Genomic DNA, 15,518 nt, shown 5'->3' on the forward strand with positions numbered 1-15,518 from the left:
AGATACACGGACTTCCAAACTTTCCAACGTCACCTATGAAAATTTTTCTTTCACAGCGTTTACCTACCAAAATGTGACGGTGATAGATGTTGGTACCTTGGATCCCGGGTGGAAAAACAGGCAAGAATTGAAGTACTTTGAAATAATTTTATTGGCTCATAAGACCTTTGCATATAAAAAAAATACCCAAAACACTATGCAGTATTAAATCACAATTACATTTTTTTACCAATTGAAACTACCCAGAATATATTTTTTAAAGGAAAAAAACCCTACAGAACTGAACTCTGAAATGACATTATGACTTAAATACTATGACAAAATAGATCATCCCTCATAACGTTAATTCATGGCACAGAGCTGCCAGACCCTTTCATGAGCATAACGTCGCACAGAGTGCAAACGAACACAATTTCGACGCCACACGCTTGGCTGAAGGAACCGGGCCCCGCCCCAGGAACGCTTACATCTCTGGCACGAAAGGTCGGCCTGTTGTAACTCCCGCCAGGCCACCCACCAGGTGATCCAGGGCCTCCCCCTCCCTGGCCCAGCCTCCGAGTCAGCACCGCCGCTGCTTAAAGAAATCCACGCCCCTCAGTTCTTCGGGCAGGTAGTCCTGGTCCACGGGCTCGCTGTACACGGGGTTGTACTTGTAGCCCTGGCCGTAGCCTAGATCCTTCATGAGCCTGGTGGGCGCATTGCGCAGGTGCAGGGGGACGGGGGGCAGGGGCCCCTGGTGGTTCCGCAGGCAGGCCTTGACGTTGCTGTAGGCGCTGTACACCTCGACAGACTTCGGGGCTCGGGCCAAATAGACGACGCACTGGGCCAGGAGCACCTGAGCGAGAGGGCACCACTGTCACGGAGGCGCCGCCTCTGGTTAGTTCTGAGAAGAGCCCCCGCCCCCATCCCCGCCCCCAGGCTTTTACTCCCCCGCTTTGCCCACAGTCTGGATCACCTAGGACAGAAAGAAGACATTCCTGCTTGAGGCGAGAGGCTGAACCAGACCACTGGTTTTCTTTTCTTTTTTTTAAACTGAAAGAAGTTTTTATTATATGAAAGTTTTCTTGAAACCCGAATATATAAAGCTCAGCAGGAGTGGCTCTGTTTGTGGGTGAACTTGCAGAGATTTCCTGTTCAGCCCCTCTGACACTTCTGTCCCCAGGAAACCCTGGGCACCTCCTGGGCACTCAGGACTCCCCCCGTTTGAACACATGACCCTGCTGACACCTGAGGTCCCCTCTCTAGAGTCTTAAGCCTCTAAGATGCGAGTGAGAAAGCCAAGCAGCTTCTTCAGTGGCCCAGGCACCCACGGTGAGGGACCACGAAGGGACACAGCGTGAGAGCAAGGGACCGATCTGCAAAGAACGGAGCGGGTTCCCTTACCTCGCACTCGGGCATGCCTATAAAGTGACAGCCTTGGTAGGCAGCGACTGCTTGTGTTAATGCAGACGGGTCGGCCAGACCTGCCACACACACAGAGACAAAGGCACGTGTAAGTCATAACGCACACTCTCATCCTGACCCATCACTGCCTGCAGACTTTGGCCAAAAAAATCCACTCAGCAAAATCTGATCTCATTAGCTTACTCGAGACATTTACTGAGTGGTTACTGTGCAGTGTCAAGAATTGTCTCCTCATGGACAAAAACTCTCCGTCTAGTAGGAAAAACAGGAGACTACGTACAACCCACGTAAGGAGCAGAAGCCATGAAGACAGTCACAAGGGTGGACGCGTTAAAAGCAGGACATTCACTAACACCAAAGAAAGGGAAAGCTTTCTGGTCGTTTTCTTTAAATAGCGTCCAGAATCTTCCATCTCTTTCTCAGGAGCTGTCTGATGGAACCAGAACACCTGACTGCAAAGCAAATTTAAAATGTTTCTTTGGGCTTCCCTGGTGGCGCAGTGGTTAAGAGTCCGCCTGCCGATGCAGGGGACAAGGGTTCGTGCCCCGGTCTGGGAAGATCCCACATGCTGCAGAGCGGCTAGGCCCGTGAGCCATGGCGCTGAGCCTGCGCATCTGGAGCCTGTGCTCCGCAAGGGGAGAGGCCACAACAGTGAGAGGCCCGCCTACCGCAAAAAAAAAAAAAAAAAAAATGTTTCTTTTATCTCAACACAGGCACCTCAGAGACATTGTGGGTTTGGTTCCAGACCACTGCAATAAAGTGAGTACCGCAATAAAGCAAGTCGCATGAAATGTTTGGTTTCCCAGTGCGTATAAAGGTTACGTTTACACTCTACCGTCACCAACAGCATTCTGTCTAAAAATACTGTACTGCTAAAAAAAATGCTAACCATCATCTGAGCCTTCAGTGAGCCTATCTTTTTGTAGTAGTGGCATCAAAGATGACTTATCACAGATCTCCATAACAAAAATATAACGGAGATGAAGAAGTGTGAAATATCATGAGAACTACTGAAGTGTGACAGAGACCCCACGGGAGCAGCTCCCGTGGGAAAAAGGGTGCTGCCAGACCCACGTGACGCAGGGTTGCCACAAACCTTCACTTTGTAAAAAACGCACTACCTGTGACATGCAGCCAAGTGCAGATGAAATGAGGGGCCTGTCCTCCTGCGCGGCCTCCACCGCAGAGGAAACAGAAACCGGTGACTTTGGGAGACAAACACCCTGAGCACAACCCCCTCCCCGGGAATAAGCGGCTGGGTTCCCACTGACTCTCCTCCTCCTCACCTGCCCCACACAGAGCCAAGAGATCCCCAGGCCGAAAGGCAGCAGCATCCCTGGGCCCCGGGCCCCCGTCACTCACCCACGTCCTCGCTGGCAAACCTCACGAGCCGCCGGGCCACGTACAGCGGGTCCTCGCCCCCCTCCAGCATGCGCCCCAGCCAGTAGAGGGAGGCGCTCGGGTCCGAGCCCCGCATGGACTTGTGCAGCGCGGAGATGCAGTTGTAATGCTCGTCGCCTGGACACCAAAGAGCACGGCTCAGCCTCGGCGGGACGCGGGGTCTGCCGCTCACACGCATCCGAGCCGCACGCTGCTCTCGCTCGGCTGACTTCAAGGAAGCCTGAACTAGTGAGGGGCCCAGGAAGGCCTGAGGAGAGCGAGGTCTGACAGCCGCCCTCAAGCGGCCCGGCGACCGGTGTGGGACGCTGAGCCTGGACGTGGGCAGGAGGACCGGCAGCGCAGGCCCGGCCGACCCGCGGACACGGAGGACGCGGGAGAGTTCTGCTCCGCTCGCCCCGTCAAGTGTGAGCGAGGAGACGGCCCTGAGCCTCCCCCGCGCAGAGGTCCTCGGGTCCCACACTTTTACTAGGTCCATGATGAAGGTAACACGGTCGAGGCCACGGGCTCTGGAGCCAGGCGGCCTGGGTTTAAATGCCAAGCGCACCGGCCACGTGACCGTGGGCAAGTCTGACCCCGTCTGTGTCTTGGTCCCTCACCTGTAGAATGGGTGCAAGACCAGCTAGCTCACGGGCTGTATTCATAACGTCTGCCAGGCACAGGGCAGGCACTGTAAGAACGCGCGTGAGTTACACGTTCTACGCTAGCATCTATTTCTGCTTTTACCGTACACCACTTTATAGCCTAGAATTCCACACTACCTGTGTAGAGTCTCAACCTCAACGCAGGGCAGAGAACTTGTTCTCATTTGGAAATCTCTTCCCTCTGACACAGAAATATCTGAGCTAGCTACCGAATCCCACAGGTGGGTGACTATATGCTAGATGACATGAGAAGAAATAATTAAAATCCTGGGGGTGGTGGTCTTAGTCTCAGCAGTTACAAAAAAGGCCAAGAGTACCAGTAAGCAGGTTCCAGGGCGAGGCCTCTATCATCCGTATTTATAGAACAAAGCCTGTGAGAGGAGGATTCTCTAGGATCTGAAGTGTATCTGTGTCTGCCGACCCACCGTGGGGGGGGATGTGACAGTGGGGGCGGCACCAAGGGGAAGGCTTCTAGAACGTGTGGGTTCTCAAGGCCTGGCCCAGGCGGGCAGCACAGCGCTGCGGAGAACGGGGGTCCCCGTCGTGCGTGGCTCCCCCTGATGGAACGTGACCCCGAGAAGCAGGAACCCCTGGCTGGGATGTGTCTGACAGTGCGCGTGCACGTGTGTGTGTGTGCGCGCGCGTGCGTAGGTATGTGCTGCAGGGGTGAGGCTGGGGACCGTGGGGCGGGCTGGCGTGCAGGCAACACCGACATGGGGGAAGGTCCTGTCCTCAGAATCTGTCAGACTTGGATTTGAGGATGAGTTTTAGCACTTGCTTTGTGAACTCAGGCTTTGCCATCTGTAAAGTGGGGCAACATTAATAGTTACCTACCACCTAAGGTTGTTTTGAAAATTAAAAGACAAACGTCCACGTTAGCTACCGTTACGTTAGACGGCAGCGCTCTGGTTTCTAACTGACAGGCTGACGACAGGTGAGAGCAGGTCCAGTGGGTCCCGTCAGAACGAAGCATCACCTTAGGACAACCACGAGGGAGAAAGACCAGAGCCCCCAGGAACAACGGGAGTCCAGCACGGGGGCGTATTTCTACCTCTGGAAATTTTACATTCCGTTCACATCTCCAATCCTTGCACTTGGCCAAAGCGAAGCAATGCTCTACACCCAGAACGTTTTACTGTTCAGATTTTCTGAGCATTCATACAACTTCGGGGCACAAAGTGCTGGGGGCTGAGATGCCTGGGCTGCATTGGGACGTAGACGGGAGCGGCCACAACAGGCCTCCAGCATGTCCCTAGTGCCCCCGGTCGGCTGAGGCGCTTCCCAGAGGTCACACGGCCCGCTCGGTGCCCTCATCAGGAGGCCATGCCCGGAACCAGTCATTGCCAAGCTTCCCCCACGGCCCGCCCTGGCCAGTAGAAGGAGCTTCCATCACCAAGAAGCACCTGGAAACACTGCAGACACGGCACACAGAGTGACAGCTCGAGCCATCAGCTTCCTTTCAAAGGTGTAGAAAGCTACTCCGGTTCCTGCCGTGTGACTGCCGAGAATCGCACAGACCCAAGTCTACCCTATGGCCTCATCTGCAGTAGACTCTCTTCAGCACCCGCGTCTTTTATAAAAAGACACAAAAGTGCTGTGCGTACGACATTTAATATTGCCAGGTCAGGAATTTAGTAAGAGCTGGTATCATATTTGGTACCTGTAAATACGGTTCTATGAAAATAGATAAATACACACGTCAACTTTAATTTTTTAAAAAGCTATTATGAAATAAAAGCACCAAGTTCTGTGTAAACTTAATTTTTCACAGAGACTCTAAGAATTAAGGATTCTAACTCTCACTTAGCTAACTCTAACTAAACTGAGCTTCTGAAATTAGAGGCGCACCCAACTTCCCGCAATTTCACACCCGCTCTCATCAGGGCCGCCCGGCTTTGCACCCGAGGAATCGGGAAGCAGGTCTGTGACACGGGGCTCTGGGCGGGAGGCGCCTCTACGACCGACACGGAGCTGCCCGGGGGCCGCACGGCTCGGGCGGTCACTCACCTGCTCGGTCGTACAGGAGGTGAGAGCGCTGGAGGCCTTCCTTCACGTCGCTCTCGGTGACCAGCACGCGGCCGGGAGGGTAGCTCTGCCCGCTCTTCTTCCCGAACGCCTTCCTGGCGCTCAGCCTGGCCAGCACCGCCAGCTGCAGCCCGTTCAGCCCGGCCCGCGCGTCCCCGTCGCTCAGGCGGGCCAGCGTGTCCACTGCCTTGTCCTCTAGGAACACGGAGGGCCTGCAACACCAGCGGGAGCGTGTCACACTGGGGGGACACGCTCACCCCGCAGCACTCTGTGACCTTTTGTCCCCGCAAGGCCACTAACGAGCCACCCGAGGTTCAAGCCTCTGCCCTGGCTCCCAAACCACTGTGTTAAAGCGGGTCCACGGTGTCACGCGGGTCGGCATCATCAAGACTGAGAACTGCCTCGCCCTGGAGTCGCGAGGTGATTTCACTGGATCCTCTGCCCTCTGCATCTGCAGGTTCCGCGTCCACGGATTCAACCAGCCTCGGATGGAAAATGTCAGGGGGAAAGATTCCAGATAGTTCCAAAAGGCACAGCTTGAATCTGTTGCATACCAACGACTATTTACAAAGCACTCACAACATATTAACAACAATCTACGTGTCATTTACATTGTGTTAGGTATTATAAGTCCTCTAGAGATGATCTGAAGTATGTGGGTGTGCTCAGGTCCTATGCAAACACTACGCCACTTTGCGGAAGGGACCTGAGCGTCCGCCACCCTCGCATTTTGGTATCTGTTGGGGCAGGGGCCCTGGAACCATTCCCCCGCAGATACCGAGTGACAACTACATAGGCATACACATGTCCCTTATTTTACAAACAACCCACCAGGTCCCCCGTTCCTCTGGGCACAGCAGGACCCAGAAGCAGGGCTCTGGGACTTAGGCCTGGGGCATGCTTCCATGGGGGTACTAAGCACATGCAGGCCTTCGTAAAGGAGGTCTAACTATGACTCCTTTTCGACTCTAACTGAACTACATTTCCTATTCCCAGTCTAGTCACACAAGATATGTGACACATCTAGTTACCTAGAGGGATCTTACTCTTCCCAGCTAGGTGCCAGCTGCGCATGCACAAAGCAAAAAAATAACTGTTCAAAGTTACGGCTCACCCGTCATCGGCAACCTTCATCAGCTGCTTGGAAAACAGCTCCTAGGCAGCCACCGGGCTGTGCCAAGGCAGGGAGTGGGAGGTGGCCACCAAAGGGGCCCAGCTTGTCTACGGAGGTCCATCCAGAGTTCCTGACCACACACCCATCCCCCACCTCGCTTTGGTGAACAGCCTGAACAATCCCAATCTGCACCTCACACTCCCTGACGATCCCAAGCCACTGCTCTCACTCATCTCCCTGCTCCCTCACCAAAGCCAAGCCTTCCGGGGACCGCCTCCCACCCCAGGGATTAGCTGCGCTGTGAGTGACTCTCCCAGGACTCCTCACAGCTGCCTGGGCCCCAGAGCTGTGGCAACAGCCTGCAGGCCCACCCTCTTCCCTTCCTGATCAGACACTCACCACACACACCGAGGCCACCTCACTGGTTCTTTGTAAAGCTGACGGCCCGTTTCTGCAGCAGAATTTTTTTTTTTTTTTTGCGGTACGCGGGCCTCTCACTGCTGTGGCCTCTCCCGTTGCAGAGCACAGGCTCCAGATGTGCAGGCTCAGCGGCCATGGCTCACAGGCCCAGCCGCTCCTCGGCATGTGGGATCCTCCCAGACCGGGGCACGAACCCGTGTCCCCTGCATCGGCAGGCGGACTCTCAACCACTGCACCACCAGGGAAGCCCTGAAGCAGATTTTTGATGATTTGGAAAAAACTAGACAACCCACACTAAAGAGAATGTGTTGCAAGGGCCCACATCAGAGGGGGTGTGGCAGCCCAGGTATGCCTAAGAGGGAGGGCAGTCGGGGCTTGGTGATGGCACCTCATCTGTGTGTGTGTGTGTATACGCATGTGCATGTGTGTATGCGTGTATACATGTATGTGTACGTGTGTGTACACATACGTGTATACACGCGCCTGTGTTTTTGAGGGGGGCAGGGAGACCCACAGGGCCTGAACATCTCATCTCAGAACTAATAAAAGCAACGCTTTCCATCTCCTTGGAAGGCTTCCTAGCAACCAAGAGCCCGCAGGGCCATCTGCAGGAGGAAAGGGATCGAGCCGGAGCCCTGAGTGAGCGTCACCTGGAGCCGGGCCATCTGGTGGTGACACGCCGTCTCTCCACCCCCCGCCACTGCCAGGCCGCGAGGACAGGAATCATGTTTCATTCTTTATGTGCGGTGCCCGGTGGGCGTCAGGCACTCCGCATCTGCACAACGAACGGACTAACTTCAATCTTCCCACAATCTCAGAGTGACACGTGTGTATTTAAACATGGTGACACACGGAAAGTACAGAAGCACCAAAACCATAAAAACCCCTCATCCGTCCACCTAGAGAACAGCAGCTACCAGGTCATCCTCATCCGTCCACCTAGAGAACAGCAGCTACCAGGTCATCTGCTGGATCTCCTCTGTGGGCCGTCCACCCGTGTCTCTATCTACCTCACTGGACCTGGGTGGTGTGACCTGCAGCTCCGGACACACCGGGTGGCAGATAGAGCCTTCTGAACACCTTGTGAATTTCTATCCTATAAATATCCAGTCTCGTTTTTAAAACAAAATTGGGGTCATACCATATAGCGTTTGCAATCTTACTAAAAAAAATATTATTTTGAAATACAAGCAAGCTACTCAGAACTCTGAATATTACTTTTTTACCAAATGGGATTATAAAAAATGTAAACACTAGCAACAAAGGGGTAAAGTCACCTGTCGCTCTGCCACCTTCAGGTCAGGGCTCTGGTGCACATACCTCCCTCCTGTGTGACTGTCCACCGGATGCACCGAGAGGCATGAAGTGCTTTGGGGCAGAGAACAGACAGACGGGTGGCCTCACAGCCCAGCCCTCCCGCTGCTCCCGCGTTTCCACGCCCCCTCATGGGCCTCGCTAATTATGAGAGAAGCCGACTAGCAGACTGTGAGTTAGCCTTTAAAAATGGAGATGAGCTTTACGTGGGTGGAAAAGGAACTCCTTCCTTCGCTGTTTAGACTCTTAACCAAAGTCCACACCGCTCCACTGTCATCCTGTCCATCAGGTCTGGAGTCAGGGGGACAGGAGGGCGCCCATCCCGGCCCCCAGTGCTCCACAGCTCCTCTTCCATGTGAGCCACACTCCAATTTCAGCCCCGTCCAAAATGAGTCTTTGTAAACACAAACGAATCTGTCAGCACCTGGGCTCCACTAACCGAGGTGCCACTCGGGACGGTCACGCGCCAGGTCTCTGATGGGAACTGGCTGCACAGGACGGCCAGAGGTCCCTGCCGCCGCCAGTCCATCCCAACCCCGCTGACTCCAGCCGGCTTCTGAAGAGGAATAAATGCGCCAGAACACCTTGAGATCTCAGCAGAGGGAACGGAGGAGGGTCGCGCGAGAACAGAGGCAGGGACGTGTGCACCGCCCCTGGCAAAACTCCTCAACAAACAGCCACTACTGCACAGATCACGTGGACAGTGCTCCGGCTCGAGAGTTTAAGGCTACTGTAAAACGGAAGCGTACACTTTTACAATGTTTTTCATTTGGAAGTAACTTTCCAAAGTCATAAAAGAATTAAATGAGGCGCAATCTACCTTGGGGATAGAGTGCCTGAAATTGCACAGCATCCCACAGAGAAATAAGCAATAGACTGTAAGTTATATCTTTATAATGTGATTTAAAAAACTGTTCCATAATAAGGGAAAAAATGGTTTAAGTGCACTGGGAAAGATCACATTCCAAAGTAATGAGACCCAGAGAGGAAGGAAGTGACAGCCTCGTCCTCTAGCTGGAGAGCAGCATGTGGTCTGAGCCGGAACCTGGGCGCGTACGGCAAGGCCTGCTCCCTCCTTCCCCCTTTCCTTCCAAGGCCTGCATCTTTCTGCACCTTGTTTTCCTGCGATCTGGAGGATTCTACAGCTGGATGTCTAAGCTGCAGGAGGAGTGAAGTAAGTGAAAACGTGCGTGTTATTTCATGCAGAACAGAAGCACATATGTGGCTCAGTTAACCGCTCCCTGAAGGACAAAACAACGCTCTGTGGCTCTAAGGAAAAGGAACACTCCACGGTCAGGGTAACAAGAGCGACGTGTGTCACGTTACAGAGAACTTTCCTAAAATCCAGGTGTGTGGATCTCAGCACAGATTTACTGACTCCACAGCCTCCAGGGCCTGACCCCGGGCACATGCCTTTTCAAACTGTATCCCTGGTAAGTGTGACGTGCAGATCTGGTCAAAAGACACAACTGCTAAATTACATATGGAAGCCTTTGGTTCCTAATCCTTTGCAAATTAACACAGTCTGCCTGGACACGAAGAAGCACAGAGAAAGGTCAGAATGTTAATACTTAGCACTTTCACTCAGTACCAAGGAGGTACTAAGTAACTCTTTGAACTTCAGGCTCCTTCTTCCAACTGGGTTAGAAGCACGCTTTCAAAATCCAGCTCCATCATTCAAACTGTGTGATCTGGGGCACATGACTCGGCCTTTTTGTGTCTCAGCCTCCTGAGCAAGTGACCTATGACGTCTCCCAACTTAACTTCTTGTCAGAACTGCTAACAAGCAGACCCACGAGCTCAGCCTGATCATCTCCACTCTGCCTGCTGCCCTGGTCCTCATTTCACTTCAACTACGGCGCGGCAGTGATGGGGGGGAGGGGATAACCTGACAGTCATCCCATGAAATGCTGATGTGAGTAAAATAAATAAATTACCCTAGATAAATAAAAAAGTGGGATAGAAAGTTGTAGACATATACCGACAACCAGTACATGCACGAAAAACACACACACACAAGTCAGGATTTTTTCCCCTCTCAATTTCCCTTTATCACTTGGTTCTGTGAGTCTGCAGTGGATGTGCTGCTTGGAGGAAAGCTGGACTGGATGCGCAGAGCGGGCAGCAGCCCTGCAGACCCCGGCGCACGCCCCGCACGCAGAGGCCCCTCCCTGAGCTTCCACCACGGGTGGCGGTCCCACCTCAGCTCTACCCTAAAGCCACGCGACCTGGGTGCTGATGGGGTCCTCAGCTGCGTCCAGGGCTCTCACAAGGCACCACATAGCTCCTCTGGCATCCAAGACAGGAGCGAGATTCGGAGGCCGGACACACGGGGAGGGCGAGCTGAAACCTAAGCCCTGAGCCTAAAATTCGGTCTTGTGCTTTAATCCTCACAGAAGAGCGGCTCCAGAGCAGTGGGGGTGAGGGTGGAGGCACCAGCTTCCCAGCAGATGGGCCTCGCCCCCCACCGTTATGGCTGCTGACGCGGGACCCTGGGGCAGCTGAGGAATACGCCCTAATACAAATAAGGGAAAACCTCTGCCCCAAGTAACCCAGCCAATCATCCACGATACACACCCCGTGCATCACGCAGCTCTCACAATACAGAAAGAGATCACCAAGAGGAAAGGGATAGCCTTGAATGCATCATTTTCAGTTAAAATTTCTTTACTTTCACGGAACTGAGTTTGACTTCTAGAGTGCTCAAACATCATCCTAAAAAGACTTAAGGAGTTTTATGGTAATGTTTATACTAATTCTTAGTGTCTTAAAAAGAAAAAAACCTGCAGGAACAGGAAATTGGGATCTGAGCATAAACTTCAAAAGATTCGTAAGGTAAGTCTATCCTGTGAAGTAAATAATCAATGAGGCTTCTCATGGTCGGTCTTCCAAGCCTTAAAAAAGAAGTGTGCTAGGAAAAGACCCAAATCTGTCAGCACAAAAGCAAACACCCAAGAACTAAAGTAAGGGGCTAAGCAGTTAAAGCTGGAAGAACTACAGATGAGCCCAGGATGGTCTCTAACTCACATGTGAAAAGCCAGGAACCCTCTGCAGAGACAGAGCCACACCTGTCTGCCTGTCTGTAACCCAGCACTTCCCTCCTCCATTCCCGTCTCTCCTAGGAGGACATTTCTCCACCCTGCCCCTCCAGCCCCAGCCCGGGATTCTCCGGGAGGTGCTGCCCCAGGGGCCTGCCGGAGCCGGAGTCACTTACTCAGAGCCGCTGTTGCTGCCATGGCCCAGAGGGTCGGCAGGGCGGCTGGAGTCCAGGACGTGGATCCCCAGGGAGTTGATCGCCCGCATCAAGACAGTCACCAGAGCCTCCACCGGAAGCTTCTCGAGAACGATAACCCGGCAGCGGCTCAGCAGAGCAGCGTTGACCTGGAAGGAGGGGTTCTCCGTGGTCGCCCCAATCAGCGTGATGGTTCCACACTCCACGTGAGGAAGGAACGTGTCCTGATCGTGGAGGAAAACAAAAGAAATTGACCCCCGTCTACAACCTGCAGGATCCTGGGTAAGTCAGCTGTTCCTTCCTTTTCTTAATTCTGAGTTCAAGGTTAGGTTAGGAACTTAGACTGCTCACTGTGAGTCCTGATGTTTAAACGTTTATGAAAAGTGGAAGCTTGACCCAAAGTGGCTTTTCTGATATGTATAGCTCAGAGGTATACCAACAATTTCATTTATCAGATAGAGGAAGCATTTTCTGGTCACCAAAAAAAAAGCTAAGAAAAAGTGAGGACACAGGCATAGAGGAGAAGGGCTGAGGGTCGAGGCTTCTGCAGACGGAGAGTTACCGTCACCCCCCGCCCCGAGCATTTATGCAGTGACCTCACGGGCTTTACACTCAAGTCAGCATTCACAAGGACCAAAAGAAAGTAAAAAGAAGTGAACATACCTGCTGGGACTTATTGAACCGATGAATCTCGTCAATAAAAAGGATGGTTTTCCTCTTGAAAAAGCGCTTCTCGTTCTGAGCTTGTTTGATGACGTCGCGCACGTCGGTTGTCTTGGCGCTGGTCGCCGACAACGTCACGAACCTCACGCTGTGTTTCTTGCTGTTGTTAGCTATGATGTGGGCCAGCGTGGTCTGCGACAGAGGGCAGAGCGTGGAAGTTGATGAGATGGAGGGACGCGCACCCAGGCTGCCAGAGCAGCCGCCGCAGCGTTTACCCGCAGCCTGAACGCTGAGGCGCGCTCAGCAGCAGATACGATCGGAAACAGCACAGTGCGCTTCCAAACGTGGAAAAGAAGGTTACAAAGAAAACAGGAAAGCAGCTGAAAGTTCGGCCGATCCTGATCGCCTCTCCTTCGTGTCTAACCCCATCTGATGCCTTCCTGGGGACGCTAAGGTCTCTGGAACCCCCGGAAAGAGCGGCCACCTTGAGGCAGCAGAGCCTGGCGATAGCGGTGACCTCTCCCAGCCAAGGAAACAGCACCACCGACGGGTGAGGTGCAGACCCACGGGGCTGGCTGGGCCACATCCGAAAGCTCCGCAGGGCAGCTCGGAAAAGGAGAGCCAGCCCTTGAACTGAGAGACCAATGACCACCGCCGGCGCTCAGGACGACCCCCGCCCCGTGGGACTGTCCACTGAGGGACAGAGATGGAACAGCAGCACTGCGACCCTGTCAGCGCTTCCCGGAAAGCGATGCTCAGCGCCTGGCGTTCAGTGGGTGCTTGATAAACACACACACGCTATTATTAACTTTATTATTACTGTCAGCAGTGAAGTATAGCGGTTAAGGATGGAGGTAAAGAAAAACGAAAGACTGTGTCATGAGAGGCGAATGTGCTCCTGAATGAGTGGGAAGGGGGCGTTCTATTTTCTGAAAGTCGCACAGCATCGTCACGCACTGCGACTGCTCCTCAGCAAGCCCAGCCACAGGCCACACCTGCCTCGCTTGTGACCGGTGACCAACCACTACTCTGCACAGCTCGGCCCACCGGCTCTCTTGCCAGGCATCTGCCGCGAGCGCCCCGCCCTCCACAGGGGCGTTTCTCCTGCCATCTGCTTCAACGCCCTCCACCTGATTCGCTGTTCTGACCGTCTTAAGAGCTCTAGGGAATCACTAAGAACGCTACCGCGTGGTGCCATGCTTCCGGGGTCAACTCTGATTGCTCCTGGCTTCAGAAAAGCTCCAGTGCAAACAAGAAAGCACACCACGAGCAGGACTCACTCTAGGAACTGGAATAAACGGAGATGCGACTAAGCTGTGGGAGACGAAGTTGAAAAGAACAACTGGAGAAAATCCGTAAAAGGCCTCGTGCGCTGAGGGGTCTGGACCCACTCACAGCTCTGAGCCCCTTCGCGCCTCGTCCTGGGCTTTGCTTTTCGCTCCCTGGTGCTGCTTCTCCTCCCTTTCCCTGAAGACAGGAAAATATGTATTTCAGCACCTCCTCGCTTTCTCTTTTTTCCGTCCTAGCTCCTGCCTCCTTAGGGCTCCTTCCCAGTCTCCCCAGCGCTCTTCCAGTGACGTGTTCTCTAGACCCCAACATCCTAAGTGCCCTCCTCTGGGCTTGTGCCCGCCCCTAAGAAAGCACTGGCCACCAACATGCACCGATGTTGCTTCTTTAACGGACAAGCCATCCTAAGGACAGTTATGGAAACGGTGGATGAAGGCGGCTCGCAGGGGGAAGGAGTTCTCCTGTCAGTCCTGTTAAGCGAGCACAGTCTCAAGTTTTAACGAAGACCCGTCTGCTGAAAAAACCAACGGCTACAAGGAGCCGGAAACAGCACAACACAAATTCTACAATTCCCGACTGCTGGCTGCACACCTGACTCCACCCGCCCCCGGAATAGGGTGGACCACGGCTCTGGGCGGCCCGCCACGGGGGTCCCCCGATTCCCGCTCACCCCCCGCATTCAGACACCTTCACTCTGTTAACGCCCGGAGAACGCGCCTGCGGCCCGGGGGGTGCTGCGGGGCGGGCGGACGCGCTCACCTTGCCGCAGCCCGGCGGCCCCCACAGGATGAGCGAGGGTACCTCGTTGGCCTCGAGCAGCGAGCGCAGCAGCGTCTCGGGCCCCACAGCGCGGCCCTGCCCCACGAAGTCCTGCAGCGCGTCGGGCCGCATCGTGTCGGCCAGCGGCTTCCCCTGCAGCAGCTGCCGCACCTCCTCGGCCGCGGGGGCCCGGGCGTGCGGGCGGCCGCCCGGGGCCTCGAAGGCGGCGGCGGCGTCCGCATCCCAGCGGCCCGCGTCGTCCTCGCCGTCCGCGTCGCCCGCCGCCTCCTCCTCCTCCGGCGCCTCCGCCTCGTCCCAGCTCCGCGGGGACGCGCTGCCCGCCGCCGCCGCCGGCCGCTGCCCCGCGCCCTTCCCGCCGGGGCTGCCGGGCCGCGCCACCGGGAAGTCGGGGATGAGCCGCGCGCCGCTGGGCGTGGGCGGCGCGTCGTAGCTCTCGCGGCTCTCGGTCTCGCCGCCGTCGTCCGGCTCCTCGGCCTCGCCCTCGCTGCTCTCGGCCGCCGTCGGCGTGGCCGGCTGCTTGAGCGCGGAGCTCTCGGACGGCCGGCGCCGCTTGGCGCGGGGCGGCGCGGGCTCCGCGTGGCCCGCCGGGTGCAGGAGCAGGCAGCGGTCCAGGTGCGAGTTGATGTGCGCGGCAGGCATGGTCTGCTGGCACACGGGGCACTGCACCCGGTGCAGCTGCGCCAGGAACGGGTCGTCCTCGGGCCCGCTCACCTCCATGGCGGCCGCCGCGCTAGGCCCCGCGCCGCGCGACCCTCGCTCGGGGAGGCGGCAGGACGCGAGCGGGCCGGCGGAGGGCGCCGCTCATGCCTCACGTCCGGACTGCCCGCGTCGGCCCGCCCTCGGCCGGAGGCCCCGGCGCCTCGCGCGGCGCGCCGGGAAGCGGAGTCCGCGGCCCCTCGCCCGGCAGCCGCTGGCAACGGCCCGCGCGGCCTGACGGGAAACGTAGTCCGCGGCCGCTCGCAACGGTTCGCGCGGCCTGTCGGGAAGTGTAGTCCACGGAGGTTCGCCTGGCCGCCGCGGGCAACATCTCGCGCGGCCTGTCGGGAAGTGTAGTCCGTGGACGGTCTCTCGGCTGCAGTGCGTTCCCTTCCGGCCGGCATCGCGAGAGGCCAGCGGGTTGCGCGTGCGCAGGCCTGTCCTCCGTGGACGGCGAAGCCATGGAAGCGCGCCGTGGAAGCGCGCCGCGGCTGCGCGAGGGGAGTGGCTTTCCGCGCGTGGCGGAGGGCAGGGGGCGGAG

General features: G+C 55.8%; 2 protein-coding genes across 2 annotated transcripts in view; one reads left to right on the forward strand and one right to left on the reverse strand.

The window, feature by feature from the left end:
• Positions 1-133: 133 nt before the first annotated feature.
• WRNIP1 (WRN helicase interacting protein 1) lies at positions 134-15,032 on the reverse strand. The gene is made up of 7 exons (XM_079712453.1): positions 14,261-15,032; positions 12,215-12,406; positions 11,534-11,775; positions 5,454-5,683; positions 2,767-2,922; positions 1,384-1,463; positions 134-835 (listed from the first exon to the last, which is right to left on the reverse strand). The coding sequence occupies exons 1-7, from the start codon at positions 14,996-14,998 to the stop codon at positions 560-562; spliced, it is 1,914 nt and encodes a 637-aa protein (XP_079568579.1). The 5' UTR covers positions 14,999-15,032; the 3' UTR covers positions 134-559.
• MYLK4 (myosin light chain kinase family member 4) overlaps positions 11,790-15,518 on the forward strand; it is a gene marked incomplete at its 3' end in the record, with an annotated part of 88,870 nt that continues 85,141 nt past the window's right edge. Inside the window, exon 1 of the mRNA XM_079712452.1 lies at positions 11,790-11,833. The remainder of the gene's footprint in view (positions 11,834-15,518) is intronic.

The sequence above is a fragment of the Hyperoodon ampullatus genome (assembly GCF_949752795.1).
Source record: "Hyperoodon ampullatus genome assembly, chromosome: 10".
Taxonomy (NCBI): Eukaryota; Metazoa; Chordata; class Mammalia; order Artiodactyla; family Ziphiidae; genus Hyperoodon; species Hyperoodon ampullatus.

Coding starts and splice junctions, on each gene's coding strand:
- WRNIP1 (XM_079712453.1), bottom strand. CDS start 14,998: ATGGAGGTGAGCGGGCCCGAGGACGACCCGTTCCTGGCGCAGCTGCAC. Junction 11,776..12,214: donor GGTTCAATAAGTCCCAGCAG/GTATGTTCACTT, acceptor CTCCACGATCAG/GACACGTTCCTTCCTCACGT. Junction 2,923..5,453: donor CCTCCTGTACGACCGAGCAG/GTGAGTGACCGC, acceptor TTTGGTGTCCAG/GCGACGAGCATTACAACTGC.